The sequence below is a fragment of the Lichenostomus cassidix genome, chromosome 1 (genome assembly GCF_008360975.1).
Source record: "Lichenostomus cassidix isolate B80296 chromosome 1, HeHo_3.0, whole genome shotgun sequence".
NCBI lineage: Eukaryota > Metazoa > Chordata > Aves > Passeriformes > Meliphagidae > Lichenostomus > Lichenostomus cassidix.
The window spans coordinates 64968464-64986770 of NC_139479.1; the positions used below are offsets into that span (position 1 = coordinate 64968464).

An 18307-nucleotide genomic window follows, 5' to 3' on the forward strand; every position below is an offset into this window, starting at 1 on the left:
CAGTTGCGATTCTTGCAGCATCAAATGGCTATGGCAGCAGCAGCAGCACAAGCAGCTCACCTGCATCATCAACAGCATACAGGCAGCCACTCAAAAAGTAAAAGGAAAAGAGGCACACCAGCCCCTCCAAAATCATGAGACTTTCCTCCTACCCAAAAGCTTGATTCAAATGGGATTTTTTATTTCAGATTATTAAGGAGAAGGTTTAAAATTAAGTTAGTGTTTTATATTACTGGTGGGAAAATGAACTTTTGTCATTACACTAAAAGAAATGAAATTTTTGGAAGCCAACCTTACAGAACTTAGAAATTTCATCTATAAAGTGGCTAGGATCTTGTTTCCTCAAGTTACTTAATTTTTTAACAGAGTGTTTTATCTTGTATTTTTTACCACTCAACAGCATTGTATATAGAATAAGGGTGAAAAACATTTTAGAAAAAATGAACTTTGTAAATGTAGTATTGGTATTTGTTTATTTAGTATAAAAGGTTTGTGAACACTGTAACAAATACAATTTTTACAAATCCATATTTGAAAAGAGCTCTTTTTTTGTTCACTTGGGTGTTATACTTTTTATTACTTTGTCTATCAACTTCTTTACTTCTTTGTGTCTTGTAATTGCTCTGGTGATACAGTCCTGAAGCTTGGCTCCTGTAAGAGGACTTCCACCTAAAAATTACAGGGAACAATTTGATTTTCTAGTTATACTCCAGTTACATATATCCAACTGTGCTTTCCAAATACGAGTATTAATAAAGAAATTGTCATGACCAGCACCTTTCACCTGGGGAGCAGAGCTTTCCCACCAGAGCTTTCCTGGGAGCTACAGCTTTCCCAGCTCTAACTTCAGGCAAAGATAATGGCAACAAACTAGAGCTGTAACAGCAGACATGCCCAAAATTTGTCCTCTGCTGTATGGAGGTCAAGCTGTGACTGCTTTTTGAACTTTAGTCATGCCACCATCTTAAAACTCAAGAGCAAGTAATTTAATGACTATTCAAGCAGACGCTCCGTTACCATAAAGCAGAGCAGGTACATAATCTCTTGACCTAATGTTATCATCTCCATAGGTTTCTTTGTAGTAAATTTAGAAGTACCTGGTTTATGGACAGAACACAGTCTGCCTTCTTCATCAGTTACAATGGTTACTGTTCCAGTTGCCAAATCTTCTTCTTCAGCAGTTGGATCAACAATGAGTAATGTGCTTGTGAAAGAAAAATGCATGCAGATATGTTAGTATACATTGCTCCATTAATGTTATTGCAAAATACAATTTTTACTGTAGTCTTACAAAATACTTGTAGATGGATTTAGTGCTCAAGCTTATCTGTTTTCCTACAAAATGCACCAATTTAAAAAAAAGGAAAAAGCCAAAAAATGTGGGAGATTCCACATAATCAAGTGTTTATGACTGTGGAAAATAGGCATAAAAGCTGAAAGTTTTATAAACTGGTGACACCAATGTATTGCAGGAAAATGCGACTAAACTGCCATTTGCAGTTTGCAATACGTAATATTGCAGTCATTATTTTGTAGTGACACAAAAGACGCATTGGTTTTTAGGTGTAGGCTGCACTAATTTCTACCAGACACCTTAAAGCAAAACTCATTTCCAAGGGTAAGTTCATTAAAGTAGTTCTCAGTTTCTTGTCAAAGAACTCTAATATCACTCAGACTTGGAATAGTTCAAAAACGAGCATACTGGGTTGCTTAAGACAGCTTATTTTTGGCTGTCATACATGACATGAGCAGTTCAGTGCATTGCTGTTGTTGATGTATGTCACTGCCACAGGAGCAGCTCTGCACTGTGCTCCTCAGCCATGGCCATGTTAATTAGCACCCTCCAAGTTTCATTTATTCAAGGAGGGCTTTTATGCAGAAGAAAAACACCTCTGGAAGCAAGACTATGTAAAGCATTTTATTTAAAGGGCTGTGTCAACAGGTCTAGAAAAACTACTAAATCAGAATGAAAAAAAAAGAGGCACGCATCCCCTCGATACTGAGTTAACGTAAGTAACTTGTTTGATGCAACAGTTGGTTTCAGGGAAGGAAACAAAGCCCAATAGACACTCATGGAAATCCTTCTTCCACAGGCAGCTTTTTGGTCTATATGTAAGTATGAGTCATTTGTGTGTAAATAATACCCTACTGACAGCTGTCTGCCTAGTACGTTATCCAAACTCTCGGTCTACATCAAACTTCAGACCCACCAGCAATGGTATTAAAGCAATTAACAGAGGCACTCTAAAGTACCAATAATGTCCTGCTCTGATGGTCAATATCATTAACCTCCCCACCCCATTTTTTACTTGAACGAAATGCACTATTAATCAATTTATTAATAATAAATAATTTCGGTGAATACAGATTAATGTGCCATAACCCCTCAGTGTCTCCAAATAGACCAAAATCTTGAGTAGCACAGTGTGCACTATCTTGTCACTTTCTACTTTGTCACCAGAAATGACTGCATTTCTTATAAACAGCAGCAGAATATATTCTTGTCCTAATGTAAACAGTAAACAATTTCAGAGGAGGGGTCAGGTTATCAGATGTGATTACTTTGAATTCTCATAATCAGATTATTTTCCTACATGAACAATGAAGTTAAGCATGGTTACACTTCACCTTTGGAAATTATGTTTTCAGATATCCAGGGGTTCTGTTATTCTAACTGGACAGTTACTTCTCACTTCTTCTGTTGACTACATCCTTGGAATAAGCTGTTCAAAAACTACCATCTTTTTTATCAGTTACTTACACAGGCTTCTAAAACCTTAATTGCATTGGTAACATTCTTTCATCTCAAAGATACTTAAACCTGAAAGAGTACCTATCCCTGTACTTTGGAGCATATCTTTTAGTTTGGGAACCAGTTCTGCTTCAAGCCTCAGGAAGAAGCTGTACAGACTGCTCTTTGTTCTGCATACTCATTATGAACATCATCACAGAACTACAGGGCCGTTCAACAAGGGAAGCTGTGGATTTAAAATGGGTGAAGCAGCACTGCCTGAGGCTCCACACTGGTCACTGGCAGAAGTGCAGAAACCTCACTGGTGGCATCCTCTGTCTTTCACTTCTTTTACAGACACCGTTGATTCCATAAAGTACAAAATGGTTTGGAACTTACTCATCAAATATAGCGAATGATGTGGCAACCGGATGCTTTCTGATAATCAAAGGATTCTTCTGTTTTAAATTAACTTCTGATAAACCAGTTTCTTCATTTATAGTAACCAATGGCAATTGTACTGAAGAGATGAAAAAATTACAATGGTCTAATATTAAACATTGATGGGTTTAGCAGGCCAAGAGATGGTGACAACTACTGAAATAATTAAGCTGTTCTTTTAACCCACTGAAAATCAATCAGAGTTTTGCCCACATTAATTATACTCTCTACAAAAAATAGTTCTTGAAATCAAGGAAAGTATTAACTTAGAACGACCTGTTCAAGGAAGTATTTGATTTTTCTACTCAAGGTAACAGAAGCACTTCTCCTTACTCAGAAGTATTTTCTACTTCCAAAATGCCACACATTTAAAATACTTTAGAGTCATGTTTAACAAGAAGTATTTTTCCCCCCACTAAGCCTACTGGACATAAAAAACCCAGAAATACAGTCTTGTGTCACGAATTTTGTGTATCCGTAGAAACAGTGCAATCTGACCTTCAGCTAACTCTTGCTGTGACAACATTGTTGGTGACAAGCAAGATGAGCGAAGTAGCTAAGGGAATTCCAAGGCTGGCAATTCACAGACAGGGAGGCATTGCCTAAGCTTCCCTTTCAACTGCTGCCTCCATGTGTTTACATGGACATGCCTGCAGTCAATCCATACATTTTTTTTATAAACTATAATGCATTAAGCTAGGAAAGGAATATTCTGTTGTGACAGAAGTATTTGTTTCAGCAAAGCCTCCAACAGTTCATTCTATCTACAAAATACATCATCGAAGTAATACCCTGATTTAGATGTTAAACTTGATCATGGCCACTGCTGAAAGACTCATGTATCTGACACCAAAGAACACATGGCAGAATAGCTGTTAATCTTTTAAGAAAGCAGTAATAAGCATACAAAAAGATCTTATTTTCCAGGTGTTACACAACTACAGTGCCCCTACCATCATTTTCACCTCGTATTTGCGTTTTAGTAATTTAGCATTCAAATGACAGGAAACAAGCAGTCCCGTGAACCAGTTACCTACTTATCAGGGTTCAAAACTAATGCACTTCTTCAAGCAGCACTAATCAGAGCAAATCTCTTGCTCTATGGAAGACTTACCATTTTTTAATGCTGCCAACAAAGCAAAGACACTGGCATCCAGAAGGTTTCCATCGTAGTCCAGACATATGATATCACAGTATAACACCCAAGCAAGCTATCAGAAAAAGTTTGCACATGTGAGATACTACCTCAGCTAAGCAAATGGTGCAATATATAAGAAAATTCTGGCCACATTATATACAGATACTTATTTCTATAATTTGATTTTTGCACTTAAGATGTAAACCAAGCTATGAAGACTGAAAAGCAAAAACAGCAATGGAACTCCCTATAACCCCAAATACCTTCTGTATTTGTACTTGTGTACAAGTACTGTGATCTCATGATCCCTGTGATCTCCCTCTTCATTCTGAGATACTACTTACCTTGCCACTGGCAATACACAGATCTTCTTTCACTATCATCTGTGAACTACAATAAAATGAGAGTAAGCAAGGAAATAGAAAACTGTCTTTCAGAGTTGCTCATATTTTAAAAGCACTAAGATGGTTCTTACTTTTCAATCACATCTGCAATGAACTGGCTTGCTGCTTGAGCCTCTTCACCAGGTGGTCCAGAGCGAAACCTCTCTGCACAGAGGGATGGCAGCTCTACATTTGGAACTAGGTAGCAAGAATCATTAGTCATAAACTAAAGAAAGCAGGCAATGGGTTATGAAAAATAAATAAATAAACGACACTCTTCATACCATTTTATGTGCTTCAAATGAAAGGCAAGACCAAGAGTTTTTCAATCTTCCTACATCCTACATTTTCAGCCTTCCTACATCTCCCCTCAAAAATAAAGTTATGCATGAGTTTGTATTAAAGAACTCGTAGTACTCTCTGTACTGAGAAACTATACATTCCATGGAAAAGCACATACTCCTAACTGCCACTTTCTGTTTATAATCCTTCTCTGACTATCATGACCCCACACAAACTCTTCTTTAAGTGTTAAGCATTCTTCAGCAGATCAAGAAACAGCAGCATTTCCATCCAACTGCCTGACTTTACTGGTATGCTATCTGCTTTTCATCAACCATTAAAACCTGAGGCTTTAGACTTGAAGCAAAAACATGCATAAACATTTGTGAAAAAACCCTAAGCATAGTCAGGCTCACTGAAAACAATATTTTTGGGAGATGCCTTACAAAAAGGGGATTTCATTCCATAGAATTACTTTATTTCCAAAGAAATTCCAAACAGGAGTTCAGGAGATATCCCCAGGACTTCTACAGTTCTGTGAGGAATAAACAGTTTTTATTTCACTGTTTTTAAGAGTTCTATTTTTTGCCTACTGGAACTTTGAAATAGAAGTTAACATGCCTTTGCACAGTCTTGCATGCCACTGTCTTTTATAAATTAACTACCTTCTCCCTCTTAATATACATACTGCTGCAGGTTTTTTCCCCAAGCCCAGCCTGGAATCATCAATAAAAAGGTAGCTGTACATGGGAAACTCACAAGCAATTTCAAACTCACAATTAATTTCAAGGGATGTAATATAATTTGACCTAAATTCATTATTTTAAGAAATATTCACAATCTTCACAACCTTTAAGCTGAAGAAATACAAAACCTGGGTAAGGTCCATACTGAAATACTTACCAATATATCCTTTACTAGTAGAATCCACTGCAGGTGCAGCAAGTTCCTGGAGAAACAGAAAAGACAAAAATGAAGACCTGAATTTTGTACAAAATATTTTCCAGCTGTTCTATATACAAATGGCTGTTTTCTTGCCAGTTATCATTACAATGAGATTTACAAATGCAATTTTTAATCAGTTCTTGTCTGTAAATTTCCATGGAAAAACTCAGTATAGGGATGTGCAGTCATTTGTCTTGTAGTTCATAGCAGGCCAGCAGTAGAGTTGAGGTTACAAGGCATTTAATAGTCCAGCCAGCTCATTCCCAGTGCACTTAATGATCAATATGGATCATTAATTTTCAATTATATAGCTTTTATCTAGAAATAACAAGGACTTTAGTTTTGTACACATCTTTCTCCGTACATGATGGGCATCACAAAAATGCATGTTCTCAGACTATACAGGTAGGATTATACAATTACATTGTATATTAACTTTCAGGTCTTGAAGTAACTCAGGTGAAAGACCATAATAGTATCTGACTGGCACATTATTGTAACTCCAAGGGTGATTAATTCTAAACACAAATGCACAAAGTCAGCTAACAAATAAATAAAGATAAAAAACAACCATACCGCTTTTACTCCACAAATCACTGTGGTATTTCCTAACTTCACCAGGGCAGAACCATCTGCAGTTGTAATTGAGCCTGAAGAGAAAAAGTACTCTTCAATAAAATCTATTTTTCATTCAAAGGGTGTTAAATAACATCCACCTTCACAAAGCATTTCCTTTCCATCATTTTATACAAAACACAGACTGAGCGAGTCTCAAAGCCAGAGTGGGACAGAATCTCTGTATTAAACAGTCAGTCACTCAGAATGTCTCCTGCCTGCTGAGACCCCTCTGGATGGCAGCACAACCCTGAGAGTATCAGCCACTCCTCCCAGTGTCATCTGCAAACCTGTGAGGGCACCCAAACTGTGCTGCACATACAGGAGCAGAACTGAGTAATTACACTGTGCTCATTAGCCCAGGAGCGGGACTGAAAACAATGCTCAAGGATATTTGTGTACCACACAAAGTTCTTTCATGCTTGTTGAAACTGTACAGAAAAGTCCTTCCTCTTCCTGGTTTCCAAATGCAAGAACCAAGAAAACCAATTAGCAAGTCATTAAGGTCACTACTATAACCTGATATTAATAATACCTCCCCCATTATTACTATTCCACATAAGCACTTGCCTATGTTGACAGTGGTTGTCCGGAATTCACCTAACTCTCTTCCATCAGGCCGACAGTTCTCTTTCTAAAGAAAAATTTCAAAGTTCAAATTAGAAGACATATTTTATCAAATAGCACAATAATATATATGCTACAGAAATTCATAAAAAATAATGTTCTCTTCTTTTTTTCAGAAATATACAGCCTCAAAAATGCTAGGGAAAACTCAGCCACACTGTAGCTGGTTTTTCATCAGCTGATACATAGTTTGTGGTTGTAGACTTGCAAAAAAATAAAAACCTGATTTTTAAAATTAATTTTAATTTATTTAGTCAATATAACAATACACTGATTGTTTCAAGTGTAAGTACTACAGGCTAGATTCAGAGTATTATCCAAGAATGCTCACTGGTAACTTAAAATGAGAGTTTCTACCTGTCTGCATTGTTTAGGTTTCATAGGCAATTCCCCTCCTCTATCTCAATCTAGTGGAGCACTTAGTTTTAGAGTGAACAAAAGAAAAACAAGAGAAAGAACCCTGCCCTCAAAGAAAACCCAGCATTCAAATACCATCGGTTAGAAGCTGTACAATACATAACCCTTATGTTAGAAACTGAAACAATATTCCATCGTATTAGATCTGAATTGCTACTCATCACAGTTTCAAGCTTTTCAAAAGCAAAGACTTTTGGTTCAATTATGAGAACCAAAACTAGCTGCAATAATACTGAACCCATTTCTAAGTCAATAAAACTTCAGGATTAGATGAACTCATTTAAGGTAAGAAAAAGTCAATGTGCTTCCTCCACAGTTACAGCATGCGTGGTTAGCAACAATAGTCTCTATTACTAATTTTTGTAGCAGCTAAAACCTAGTTTGACATAATTTTGTACTAGCCAAAAACCTGCATCACCTGTATCTTGGTCAAATTTAGCCTGCACACCAACAGAAGCATTTACCCATCAAGAAGAACACCATCCATACCACACATGGAAAGAAAAACATGTTCTGAAGAGAACAATTGTTTTTCCTCTCCTCAGAGAGTTCTTGGGGTTTTTTTTCAGTTTCCATTTCCACAGTTTCACATTTCCATACAGACAACTTAGGACATCAGAAACAAGCAAAAAAAAAAAAAAATCACTACAAGCAATTTATACAGGCATCTCATGTTTCACTCACCAAAAACCTCCTGTAATATTCCAGTGGTTCCACAGTTCTAGAACAAATAGAAAAAGAAGTTCAAAGGCAAGCTCCTGAGTAGGCAAGAGACAGCAAAAAAAAAGATCAGCAAGCACAAACCCACAACAATAAATAACTTGGGAACCAAGATGCCTGACGAAGCTGCTTAGCAGTATAGCTACAGAACAATGAGGAAACTCTAAACTGATTTTAAAAAATATGTTTTCCTACATTCCGTTCCAAAATGCTTCTTCTGTATAAGGAACCTGCCTGCATATACACCTAACAAAAACTGCTAGCTTTCACTTCAATAATCCTATTAGTTTTAAATCAAAAGAAGTGTTTAGTGACAGGAGGGTATAGAATGTCTTTCAAGGAATGCAGAAAGGAAAATTTTACTACAGTGTGTGAAATATCCACTAGTTCAAGGACTGCATTCAGATGTAAAAAATGGTATAAAAATTTTAGATTATTCCGTTTTTCTTAGAATCTTTGAGAAAATATAAAATTACAAAATATAATTCATGCAGTGCTTCAGAAGAGAAATAATTAATGCTTATTAATTATACAGTACTAACAGTGTGTGTGTATTAGCATTTTAAGCAGGGATCATTAAAGTAAAATGAAAACCAAAGCATAAGAAGTCAATAATGTTGTTGGTAATATTTAAACAAAAGATTCAGAATTTTGTTAAAACAGCACTTCAGGGGGGGAAGGGCAAATGGAATAGGCAAGTTTTCCAAATGGAAACTGACATACAGAGGCATCACAAACATAATGGCAAGTGTGAACTGGCTCCACATGTTGGTTCTATACTACTGGTTTCTTATGCCCAACACAAGCCCCATTCTCCTCCAATTCATGTAACAGCATTTGCTAAAGCTTGCTGTTCGCATTTAAGACATAAACACAGACGAAGCAAGAACACTGGAACAAGCTAGCCAGGGAAGCTGTGGATGCCCCATCCCTGGAACTGTTCAAGGCCAGGCTGGACGGGGCTCTGAGCAATGGGCTCCAGTGGAAGGTGTCCCTGCCCATGGCAGAAAGGGTGCACTGGATGATCTTTGAAGATGCCCTCTGACCCAAACCATTTTACTATTCTAAAACGAGTAGCTGTAAATAGGAAGCCACTGAATTCCCTGCAGTTTTAACCTCCTTACAATGCTATCAGCTGTGCCAGGAGAGGTTTAGGTTGGATAGCAGGAAAAGGCTCGTCAGCTAGAGGGTGATTGGGCAGTGCAACTGGAACTTCCCCAGGGCAGAGGTCACAGCACCAAGCCTGACAGAGTCCAGGAAGAGTTTGGACATCACTCCCAGGCACATGGTGTGGCTCTGCGGGTGTCCTGTGCAGGGCCAGGAGTTGGACTCGATCATCTTTAAGGATCCAGCTCGGAATACTGAGCGATTGATACCAGGTAGCTCCGGCCCTCAATGAGCTCCGCTTTTTCCCGGGCCTTTTCCCGGCCGGCCAAACCCCGCTCGCTCAGCCTTTCCCGCACACGCCGGAGGTACACAGCCCCCCCAGCTCCGACCCCATCCCGACGAGACGCGCCCAGCCCGCTCCCCGAGCGCGCCGCCGCGGCAGTACGGGGTAAAGCCCCGGAGGGCCCCGGGGCCGGAACGGCGCTGCCGCGGGGCTCAGGCGCGGGCAGGGCGGCGGGGCTCTGGGTGACCCGCAGCGCGGCTCCGGCGGGACCGCGGCCGCCGGGCCCAGCACTTACTTGAAAGCCGCCGCCATCGCGGCGCCGTCACCGCCCCGGATGTGGCGCCCCCTGGCGGCCCGCCCTTCCGGCAGCCTCACGGGCGGACCTGCGGCGGCAGCGGCGATAGAGGCGGCGGCGCTGCCGGGCCCTGACCGCCGGGGGGCGCACGCGGCTCCCAGCGGCACCCGGCGGGCGGCGCGGCCGCTTCCGCGTCGCTGTCGCGGCGCGCTGGGGCCCCGCGGCTGCCGCGGGCGATGGCGCTGCCGCCGCTCCCGTCCCTGCCCCTGCCCCTGTCCCTGCCCGCGGCCGCGCTGGCGCTGGCGGCCCTCGCCGCCTTCCTCCTCGTCCTGGTGAGAGCCGCGCACGGCGGGCGCGGGGGGCTCCGCGGCGGGGCGGTGCGGAGGCCGCGCTGTTCCGCCCCCGGAGCGGGGCAGGGTTGCTGCGCGGGGTCTCGGCCCTGCCCAGGGTCCCGCCGCTCCCCGCAGGCCGCAGGGCCTGGGCGGCCCGGGCTGGGCGGCAGCAGCCGGCAGGGCTGTGCTTGTGCGGGGGCTGTGCGGGGAACGTGTTTCGGCAAGGCGAGGGGTGCCGTGCCGGGCAGAGGGGATCAGGACGGAGCATTTCAGCCTTGCGCTAAGTCTTGGGAAATGTCCTGCTAACGCGCCCTCGCGTTAAGCGTTTGGGAAGTTGTTGTGTTTCTGCCTATCTGAAATGCCCTGCACGATTGAGAAGTTCGACCCCCTGGAAAGTGAAATTCTGCTGCCAGTCCACAGTGCCACGTATGCATCCTGCCCTGGAGGGAGCTGGTGGAGTCACCGTCCCTGCAGGTGTTTGAGGAAAGACTGGACGTGGCGCTCAGTGCAGTGCTGTAATTGACACGGTGGTGTTGGGGCATAGACTGGACTCGGTGGTCTCAGAGCTCTTTTCCAACCTGATTGATTCAGTGTGATGCCGTGTGTAGTGTCACCAAGGGAAAAGTGCTCCAGACTAAATACTTCCACTTTATTTTAGCCATGCATAAAGCAATCAGAGCCTCAGTTTTGCAAGGACATTCGGCTGGCTTTGTGATGCCATTGATTTCAGAGGCTCAGTGAGGGACCAGAGGTGACACCTGATTTGGTGCTTAGGATTACTTGGGGAAGGAGCTTGGACCACAACTTTGCAGGCATCTGCACGCTTTGCAGTCAAAAACAGCAGCAAGCTAATGATGCTGACAGTTGTCAGAGTGGGAGTAGCCAAACGGCATTAGAGAGTTTTGGTCCTGTGTGATCTAGTCAGTGGATGAAATTCCCCACCATTGACCCACCTCATTACTGAAATATACTTGGTTGGCCCTGGTAACACATTTAATAGCTAGGTAAATTTCTAATTAAGTGGCCAACAACTTTTTCTCATTTCTTTTTCATCACAGATTTGTGCAATTGCTCATGTAACTGCCAAAACAATGCCACAAGCAGAAGCTGAATGCAGGAAAGGATCTGCACCAAATATACATGATCCTGCTACAAGAGAACTCTCTGTCGTTGTGCCTTCATACAATGAGGAAGACCGGTGTAAGATTTTTCTTGTTTTGAGGAAAAGAAGAAAATCTTTCTGTTGTTACTGTAATATTGCAGAGGTCAGTTGTGTTAGCAGTAGATTCTGGCAGGCCACATTATGTATCAGATTTTGGACACAGTTTCCAGAAAACAATGTCCAAGTACATTGAATTAAGGCATTGTGTAACTTGGTTTCTACTGCTAAAAATAGCATGGAGCACTTGTAAGAATTGTCTTTATTTCAGTGAACCCCAGAGGAATGGCTGTTCATTGCCCCTATAAATGCTACAAGGCAAGAAGTAGAAAAATACTTTAAAATTGATTTGAGAGCTTCCTACTCTAAACAACAGCAGCAACTTCAGACAAGCAGAAAAAGGGATGATCACACAGGTTTGTGTTTGACTTGGCCATAGGTAGGAATACCTGAAACTGAGTGAAGGCTTTTAAATGGGATAGAAATAGTCAAGCTCCAAAGCTGATGTGGCAGTACACAAGCTATCAGCTTGCTTAAATAGGTGAAGTCAGTGCTTGTTTGCAGAGTCAGTCATGAAGAATGATTTTTTTCCCTTCACTGTTGTGTAGGGAATTACATAGGTCAAAATGAAAAGCTGGTTCCTCAGAACAAATGGTTTTGTCCTGTCTTTTTATCACATGTATGATTTTCTTCAGTGTTTTTTCTGCATTTATAAAGGACAGCATTTAGAGTGGCAGCTGCTAAGCTTGTTTACTGCAGGTAGTGTTGTATGAGAGAGTTGATTTGCTCAGCTTTGCTTTATGGCTGTTGCCAGCTTGCTTGTGCAGGTGCTTTTGGTGCTTTTCCTGTTACAATCTACTAACCTGACCTCCTCCATCTTTTCTCTAGTACCTCTTATGATGGATGAAGCTTTGGAGTATCTAGAAAAAAGACAGGTATTTTCTTCTTGCTTTCCAAATTCATTATTTTTCTGTGTATTATGTATAACAAGTCAGTGATCTAGTTGCTTTGTTATGTTAGTGTACATTAAAACAGTGATGTACAGAAGTAATGCTTCTGTCTCTTATCAGTTATTTTTAAATCTAGTGCCAGAAAGTGTTTTTGAATTAAATAAAAATTTAATATACTGCTGTAGGATGAAAAAATGTTTTTATGCATGAAATCTGTCAAAGACAGAGCTAAGGATTAACCATACATTTAACTTTCTAGACTAAATCCTTTTTTTTTCCAACAAGTTTCTTAAGCATCTGTTCTTAATTAGGATTTGTTCTCTGGGTGAGAAGCCCATTGTGAAAGTTTGTGGATTTTGTTTTGTTCGGGTTTTCTTAACATTGATGTTTTTATGAGTTTTCATGTTCTACAACTAAATCGATTTTTCAGTTCTAGATGGTAGCATGACAAGCCAGTGTAATGGTACATGCATAAAATATGGCAAAATTCTTTAATTATGCCATCTTAACAAATTTATTGCATCATATTAGGGTTTGTTGGCAGCCATGAATGACTGCTAGGGAGAAAAGAATAATGATGTTTGAAAGACCTACTGCCTACTTAAGAAATTGGATGAAATGCATTGTTTCTGCTTTTATTTTCAAGAAACGAGATCCTTCATTCACTTATGAAGTGATAGTGGTTAATGATGGTAGTAAAGATCAAACTGCAAAGGTAAGAAAAAGAAGTGTCTTCCCAAGCAATCAGACGTGTGGATTTTTGTACTATTTTTTTTTTTATATATTTTATATTTATGGAATATAACAATGTTTTGCATTTATGTTTTGGTACTTGAAGCAGTTGACAATTGAAGCTCACATTTCTGAATGCTTTCTGTCATTGTCCTGCATGCATCATGGATGTCACATATGCACATGAATACACATCCAATTCTTTTGCACATTCTAGTTTTCTTGATTGGCAGCTGTGACAGCCATTTTCCTGCAGCTGAGATTCTAAGAATTCTAATCCTAACTTCAAGAATTTCGCGTTAAGTACTCCACATGTTCATAGTGATGATGTGAATATGAATTTGAGGAAGCTAAATATCTTTTAAAATATCCCATTCATACTGTGATTGACAGAACAGCTGACACAGTTCTTTCCTGCACCCTTCGTGGAATCGTTCATTTAAAAATCCCCATGCCAGCAGCAGTATTTTCAAAATAGTTCTTTGATGTATGTCAATGGAAAGGACAACTTGAGGGATTTTTTCCTACTGCTTGGAGATGTTTGAGGTAGCTGGTCAAATGCATATTGCTTCTTGACTTGCTTTCCTTAAGTTTGTCCATTAAGGATTGCTCGTATAAATTTTTGACTGCTTGCGTTCCGTCTGCCATCTCTTTCAAATGAGCATACAATGGCTGCAGGCCTCTGGACATAAAAGGACTCAGGACAATCTTTAGAATAAATTAGGAGGAGAAAACTCAAGCTTTTTCTTCCCCACAACATGTACTAAAATGTGCAGATCCTTGCAGTGTGAATGGGATTTTAGATCAATGTGAATTTTTGTTCAAAACCACAAATAGCAGCAAGACAAGTGAGAAATAGGTAGCTGTCATAGAAAATTATATTTCTTTTATTAACTGTTGGTGTTAATAGAAAAGGTCTGTAATAGTATGATATAAATTAAATTAGGATTGAGTTTTTTGGAGGTGGGAGGATGGGGGTTGAAATGGCTCAGGGAAATATTCTGTTGTTATTGAACATTCCTTAGTTTCTTCAGTCCTCTTGTGTTGACTGTGAACTGTTTTTTATTTTCCCAAACAGACTCCAGCGAGCACTGTCAATGTATTTGTGCTGACTGAAGTGGTTATGCCTCTGTGCTATTAATTTATTTTCTTTTAAAGGGTGAGCAAATGTTAACTTCTCCCTTGATTCCTGGTTTTGTTTTATGCTGGTTTTTTGTGTATCTGTCAGGTTGCAAAGGAGTACTGCAAGAAATACGGAAGTGACAAAGTACGAGTGATTTCTTTGGAAAAAAATCGAGGGAAAGGGGGAGCAGTCAGGACGGTAATTGATACTTTCTTCTCCTTCTTTCTTTGAACTACCTGTGCCCAAATATGCAGAGGATAGAGCTGTGCAGATTGACATTTTGAATTCAGTGCATTAACAAAATGATAATGTGAAAGTTGAGCACAGATTCTATAAATTAAAGCAAAAACATTTTTCAAAATAAATTTGGTTTTGATCTTGGTAGCAGGGTTGTCTTTCCAGAAAGTTCAATAACAAAGAATTTTTTTTAATATGGAATTCAAAGCACAGAAAGTGCTTGAATTTCATATTCATGTTAGTTCTACTCGAAACAGGCTTGCATTTGTAAAAGCCGAAAAACCAAAAAACCCCCAAACTGTTACAGATTAAAGTTAAGGTGTTGTAGACAAAATAGAGCCAAACTTGCAAACTTTGCTCTCCAGGGCATAGCTGTGGTTTTTAAGATAGCTGATAAACAAGCACTCATCCAGCAAATTTTTGTTTACTGAAGCCCACTGCAATCACCCACACTCAATAGTCAAAACAGCACAATTTATGCTTTCATGTAGACATTGTCATAAAATGAACATGTTCTAAAAATAAAATAGCTGTTACACATTAGAAGGAACATTCTATTCCTACGATGAATGACACCTTGCTTTACTTATAAAGGGTGGTATCATCTGTGGATTGTCAGTGACATGGGTTTATCTGTATTTTTAGCTCTATCTTTAATATGTCAATTCATTTTTTATGCAAAATTAGTAACTATAGGAAATGGAGAGAACATTGTATTAAAACATATGTAACTGTTTTAGGAAATACAATTTTGAAGTTATTCCAAGAGAAGGAGAACAATTTTCTGTGTGATACACTTTTGCAATGCATAGCATAGAGTGCATGTGTGTACAGCTACTTCCTTGACAGCTTTTCCAAATTCACACATGCTTGGTTGTGACAATACTTCTGTCAAACCCACTGCTAGTTGTTTTCCTGTTGTCTGGACCCCTTCAAAAATCACGGAATTTAACTGACCAAGAATATGGCAAAACAAACTGTGAGACGTGTGCATAGCAAATGTTTTGCAGTGATACTTTGACTTGAGATTTAATTTAGTTGTGAGAAATAGCTCTTGAATTCTTTTGAAACAATGTGAGGAAGACCTCGTCCTGCATCCTCCTTTCCGTAGTTCACGTGACAAAGAAAAGCCATCCAGTGCAGTGGCAGTTGCTAATCACTGCTTCTTCGTGTTCCCTTCTGCAGCTGACTGTAGCAACCTGTTGACTTTTAGATTTAGGTTTGTAAAGCTCTTAGTTTGCAAGCTTTTCCTGAGAGAGATTGTTAGCTTTTCATGTTCGTGCATTTTCTCTCATTGTGGACACTCAGAGTGTGAAGTCTCTAGATGTTACTACAGTATAAATAGGTAAAGTTCTGTTAGTTGCAGAATATTAAGACTTACCTGTTGTGTGGAATTGTGAGATACCACTGTCTTGTTACTACTTTAGGTTTTTGGAGTGTTGTGCACCTAGCTTACAACAAATAAGTGATTTCAGACATGTTGATTTTTTTATTGACTATTTTCATTGCAGGGTGTCTTTAGTTCTCGAGGAAAAAAGATTCTTATGGCTGATGCAGATGGAGCTACAAAATTTGCAGATATTGAAAAAGTAGAAGAAGGTCTAAAGAATCTTCAGCCATGGCCTGTAAGTATAGATTCTCATGCTTTTACTTTAATACACATGCCTACAGATTGACTTTTGTAATTCTCTTCAACTTTTTTGAGATCTGGTTGAAGATGTAGGTGTAAGTCTGAAGACCTAAGTGTAAGCTAGAAGTCTCAAGAATGGGCTGTCAGAAGGACCTTTCACAGAGTTCTTCCCTGCTTTGCATCTATTGTGTCAACTTCAAGGCAGTACAGAATGTTCTGTTTGCTAGTTTTCCTTCCTTCAAATTGTTTGAAGTTGTTTTGTTCTGTATAAATACCATGTGGTGCCTACTTAGTTTTCTTTGTTAACTGTTTTGTTTTTTTCATTTTATCTGATGTCATACTATATACCTTTAAGCATGCATCTTAATTCCACCCTCTTTTACACAGGTTTTCTTTTCTCAGGGTCCTTAGTTTAATGACAGTACTTGGAAGAACTTTTATTGTAAATAAAAATTCAAAAACCTGTGGAACAAGAACACCTCCCTACATAGTCATTCTCTTTCAGGAGCTTGACTTGAAAGAGCTGAGGTTTATTTTCTGCTTAAATGCAGATGAGTGAGGTACTTGTAGCTGGTTTCCCAGAGAGCCAGAAGGAATGTGCAGCCTTCCACCCAGAGCTGTGAGGGATGAGCCTGTGGAAGGGGTCGCAGTCAGCAAGTGCAGGAGCACAAGCACAGGACCTGATGGGCAGCGTGTGACCCTAATGTGCTTCCCTCCCAGGGTGGCAGCAGCTGCTGGTTCTCCAGCATTGGCCCCATGCTCTCAGAGTAGATTTGAGAGATTTCATGTGAGAAGTATTAGTGTAAGACTGACGTTAAACCTTTTGTTTTGGTCATGTTGATTTAATTTGAGATTATATTTTTGGCTGATACCATGGCATTTTATTTGTTTGAGGATACATCAGTGCAACAAGTACTTTATTCTGTTATCCCTTCCATTGTGCAATATTTAAGGAAAATGTGTGCTATAATGTTGAGTTCCCAGGAATGCTGCGTGCTTATCTGTGCTGCTAAATACATTTGCTGTAGGCACACAGTAAACACTGCAAGGTAAACCAGACCTGAATAAATTGAAGCAGTTTATATGCACCATATGCAAATTGTAATAAACTTTAGATATTGTCTCTTAATTGTAAAAGACTGATTTAGGCTTAAAACCTAGCAGAAGAAGTGCAGCTACAGGAAGCAGAAAACTGTACTGCTTTGAAGTTTTTTTATTTTATGGTTCTCAACACAAGATTACGCTGATTCAAAAAATACTTGTTTAAGTAATAACTCTTTAATTTATGTTCCTGTATAGAAGGAGATGGCTATTTCCTGCGGTTCTAGAGCTCACCTGGAGAAGGACTCAATAGCAAAGGTTTGTTTCCATTTCTGCTGTGTACTAATACCTAAATATTTCTGTTACTTGTTTCTGCTCTACAGGTTTTGCAATGAGGTAATCAATATTTGTAAAAGAATGAAAGGTAAAAATAAGAAAAATCTTGTCATAAGTGCAGGATGTACTCCATCATATATAAAGGATGTGTTCTAGATTTCAGGTGCTTTAAACTCATTTCTGTTAGCATTCCAATTTATGGATTTAATTTTTATAGTTGAGACCATCTCACTAGCAGAGCTTCTAAGCCCTAACAGAATTGGTAGCTAGTAACCAGTACTGGGGCTGGAATGGAAGCCAGCTGATGAGTTCATTATTATTGATTTCCTTCCAGTGTAAGAACTTGGCCTTCAGATCTTGAAACCTGTTTAAAATTAGTTAGGGATAATTAGCAGTCAGCTGTTTGAAGAGTACCTCTATTCAAGAGAAAGTGTTTCAATTTTTCTGTATTACTCATAGTAATACTCCTGAGTTTTGAACATGTAGAGAGTACTGTTCTGTGGGTGACTCTTATGTAATAAACAGTGATGCACAGGCACATGGCCTTACTTTTCATCTGATTTTCTGATGTCTTGGCAGACAGTAATTGACAAAACACAAGCACATTGCTGAACTTATTTTTTCAGAGTCATTGGATGTGCTCATCATGGTGAATGTTCTCAAGAGTAAGCTTTGTTTATACTGATGTTTAGTACTTGAAATTATTCTAAAATATATACACAACTACTAAAATAGTTACAGAAGTTCAAAGGAAGTTGGGCTGGTAATGTTCAGCCTCTAGTA

At 39.6% G+C, this 18307-nt stretch overlaps 3 protein-coding genes across 20 annotated transcripts in view; 2 read left to right on the forward strand and 1 right to left on the reverse strand.

Annotated features, from left to right (window-relative positions):
* The window catches only part of SUPT20H (SPT20 homolog, SAGA complex component), a 28933-nt gene extending 28405 nt beyond the window's left edge, over positions 1 to 528 (forward strand). For 14 of the 17 annotated variants that reach the window (XM_085061130.1, XM_085061191.1, XM_085061182.1 and 11 more), the window contains one exon: positions 1 to 528. In XM_085061130.1, coding sequence (XP_084917256.1) covers positions 1 to 138 — 138 coding nt within the window. In that variant the 3' untranslated portion in view covers positions 139 to 528. The other 3 variants (XM_085061154.1, XM_085061201.1, XM_085061227.1) reach the window with 1 other exon arrangement.
* On the reverse strand, positions 455 to 10122 carry EXOSC8 (exosome component 8). The gene is made up of 11 exons (XM_085061313.1): positions 9985 to 10122; positions 8264 to 8300; positions 7106 to 7169; positions 6497 to 6570; positions 5879 to 5924; positions 4786 to 4891; positions 4655 to 4700; positions 4287 to 4383; positions 3131 to 3251; positions 1098 to 1204; positions 455 to 669 (listed from the first exon to the last, which is right to left on the reverse strand). Exons 1-11 carry the CDS (start codon positions 9999 to 10001, stop codon positions 554 to 556), a joined length of 831 nt encoding a protein of 276 aa, XP_084917439.1. The 5' UTR covers positions 10002 to 10122; the 3' UTR covers positions 455 to 553.
* ALG5 (ALG5 dolichyl-phosphate beta-glucosyltransferase) overlaps positions 9569 to 18307 on the forward strand; it is an 18180-nt gene continuing 9441 nt past the window's right edge. Inside the window, exons 1-7 of one of the 2 annotated variants that reach the window (XM_085061289.1) lie at positions 9569 to 9678; positions 11375 to 11516; positions 12364 to 12410; positions 13072 to 13140; positions 14386 to 14478; positions 16029 to 16142; positions 17447 to 17506. In XM_085061289.1, the coding sequence (XP_084917415.1) occupies positions 11408 to 11516; positions 12364 to 12410; positions 13072 to 13140; positions 14386 to 14478; positions 16029 to 16142; positions 17447 to 17506 (492 nt within the window). In that variant the 5' untranslated portion in view covers positions 9569 to 9678; positions 11375 to 11407. Of the gene's footprint in view, positions 9679 to 10149; positions 10317 to 11374; positions 11517 to 12363; positions 12411 to 13071; positions 13141 to 14385; positions 14479 to 16028; positions 16143 to 17446; positions 17507 to 18307 lie in introns of those variants that run through there. The other variant, XM_085061299.1, reaches the window with a different exon arrangement.

Coding starts and splice junctions, on each gene's coding strand:
- EXOSC8 (XM_085061313.1), bottom strand. Junction 4,892..5,878: donor TACTAGTAAAGGATATATTG/GTAAGTATTTCA, acceptor CTTGCTACCTAG/TTCCAAATGTAGAGCTGCCA. Junction 4,701..4,785: donor ATTGCAGATGTGATTGAAAA/GTAAGAACCATC, acceptor ATTTTATTGTAG/TTCACAGATGATAGTGAAAG.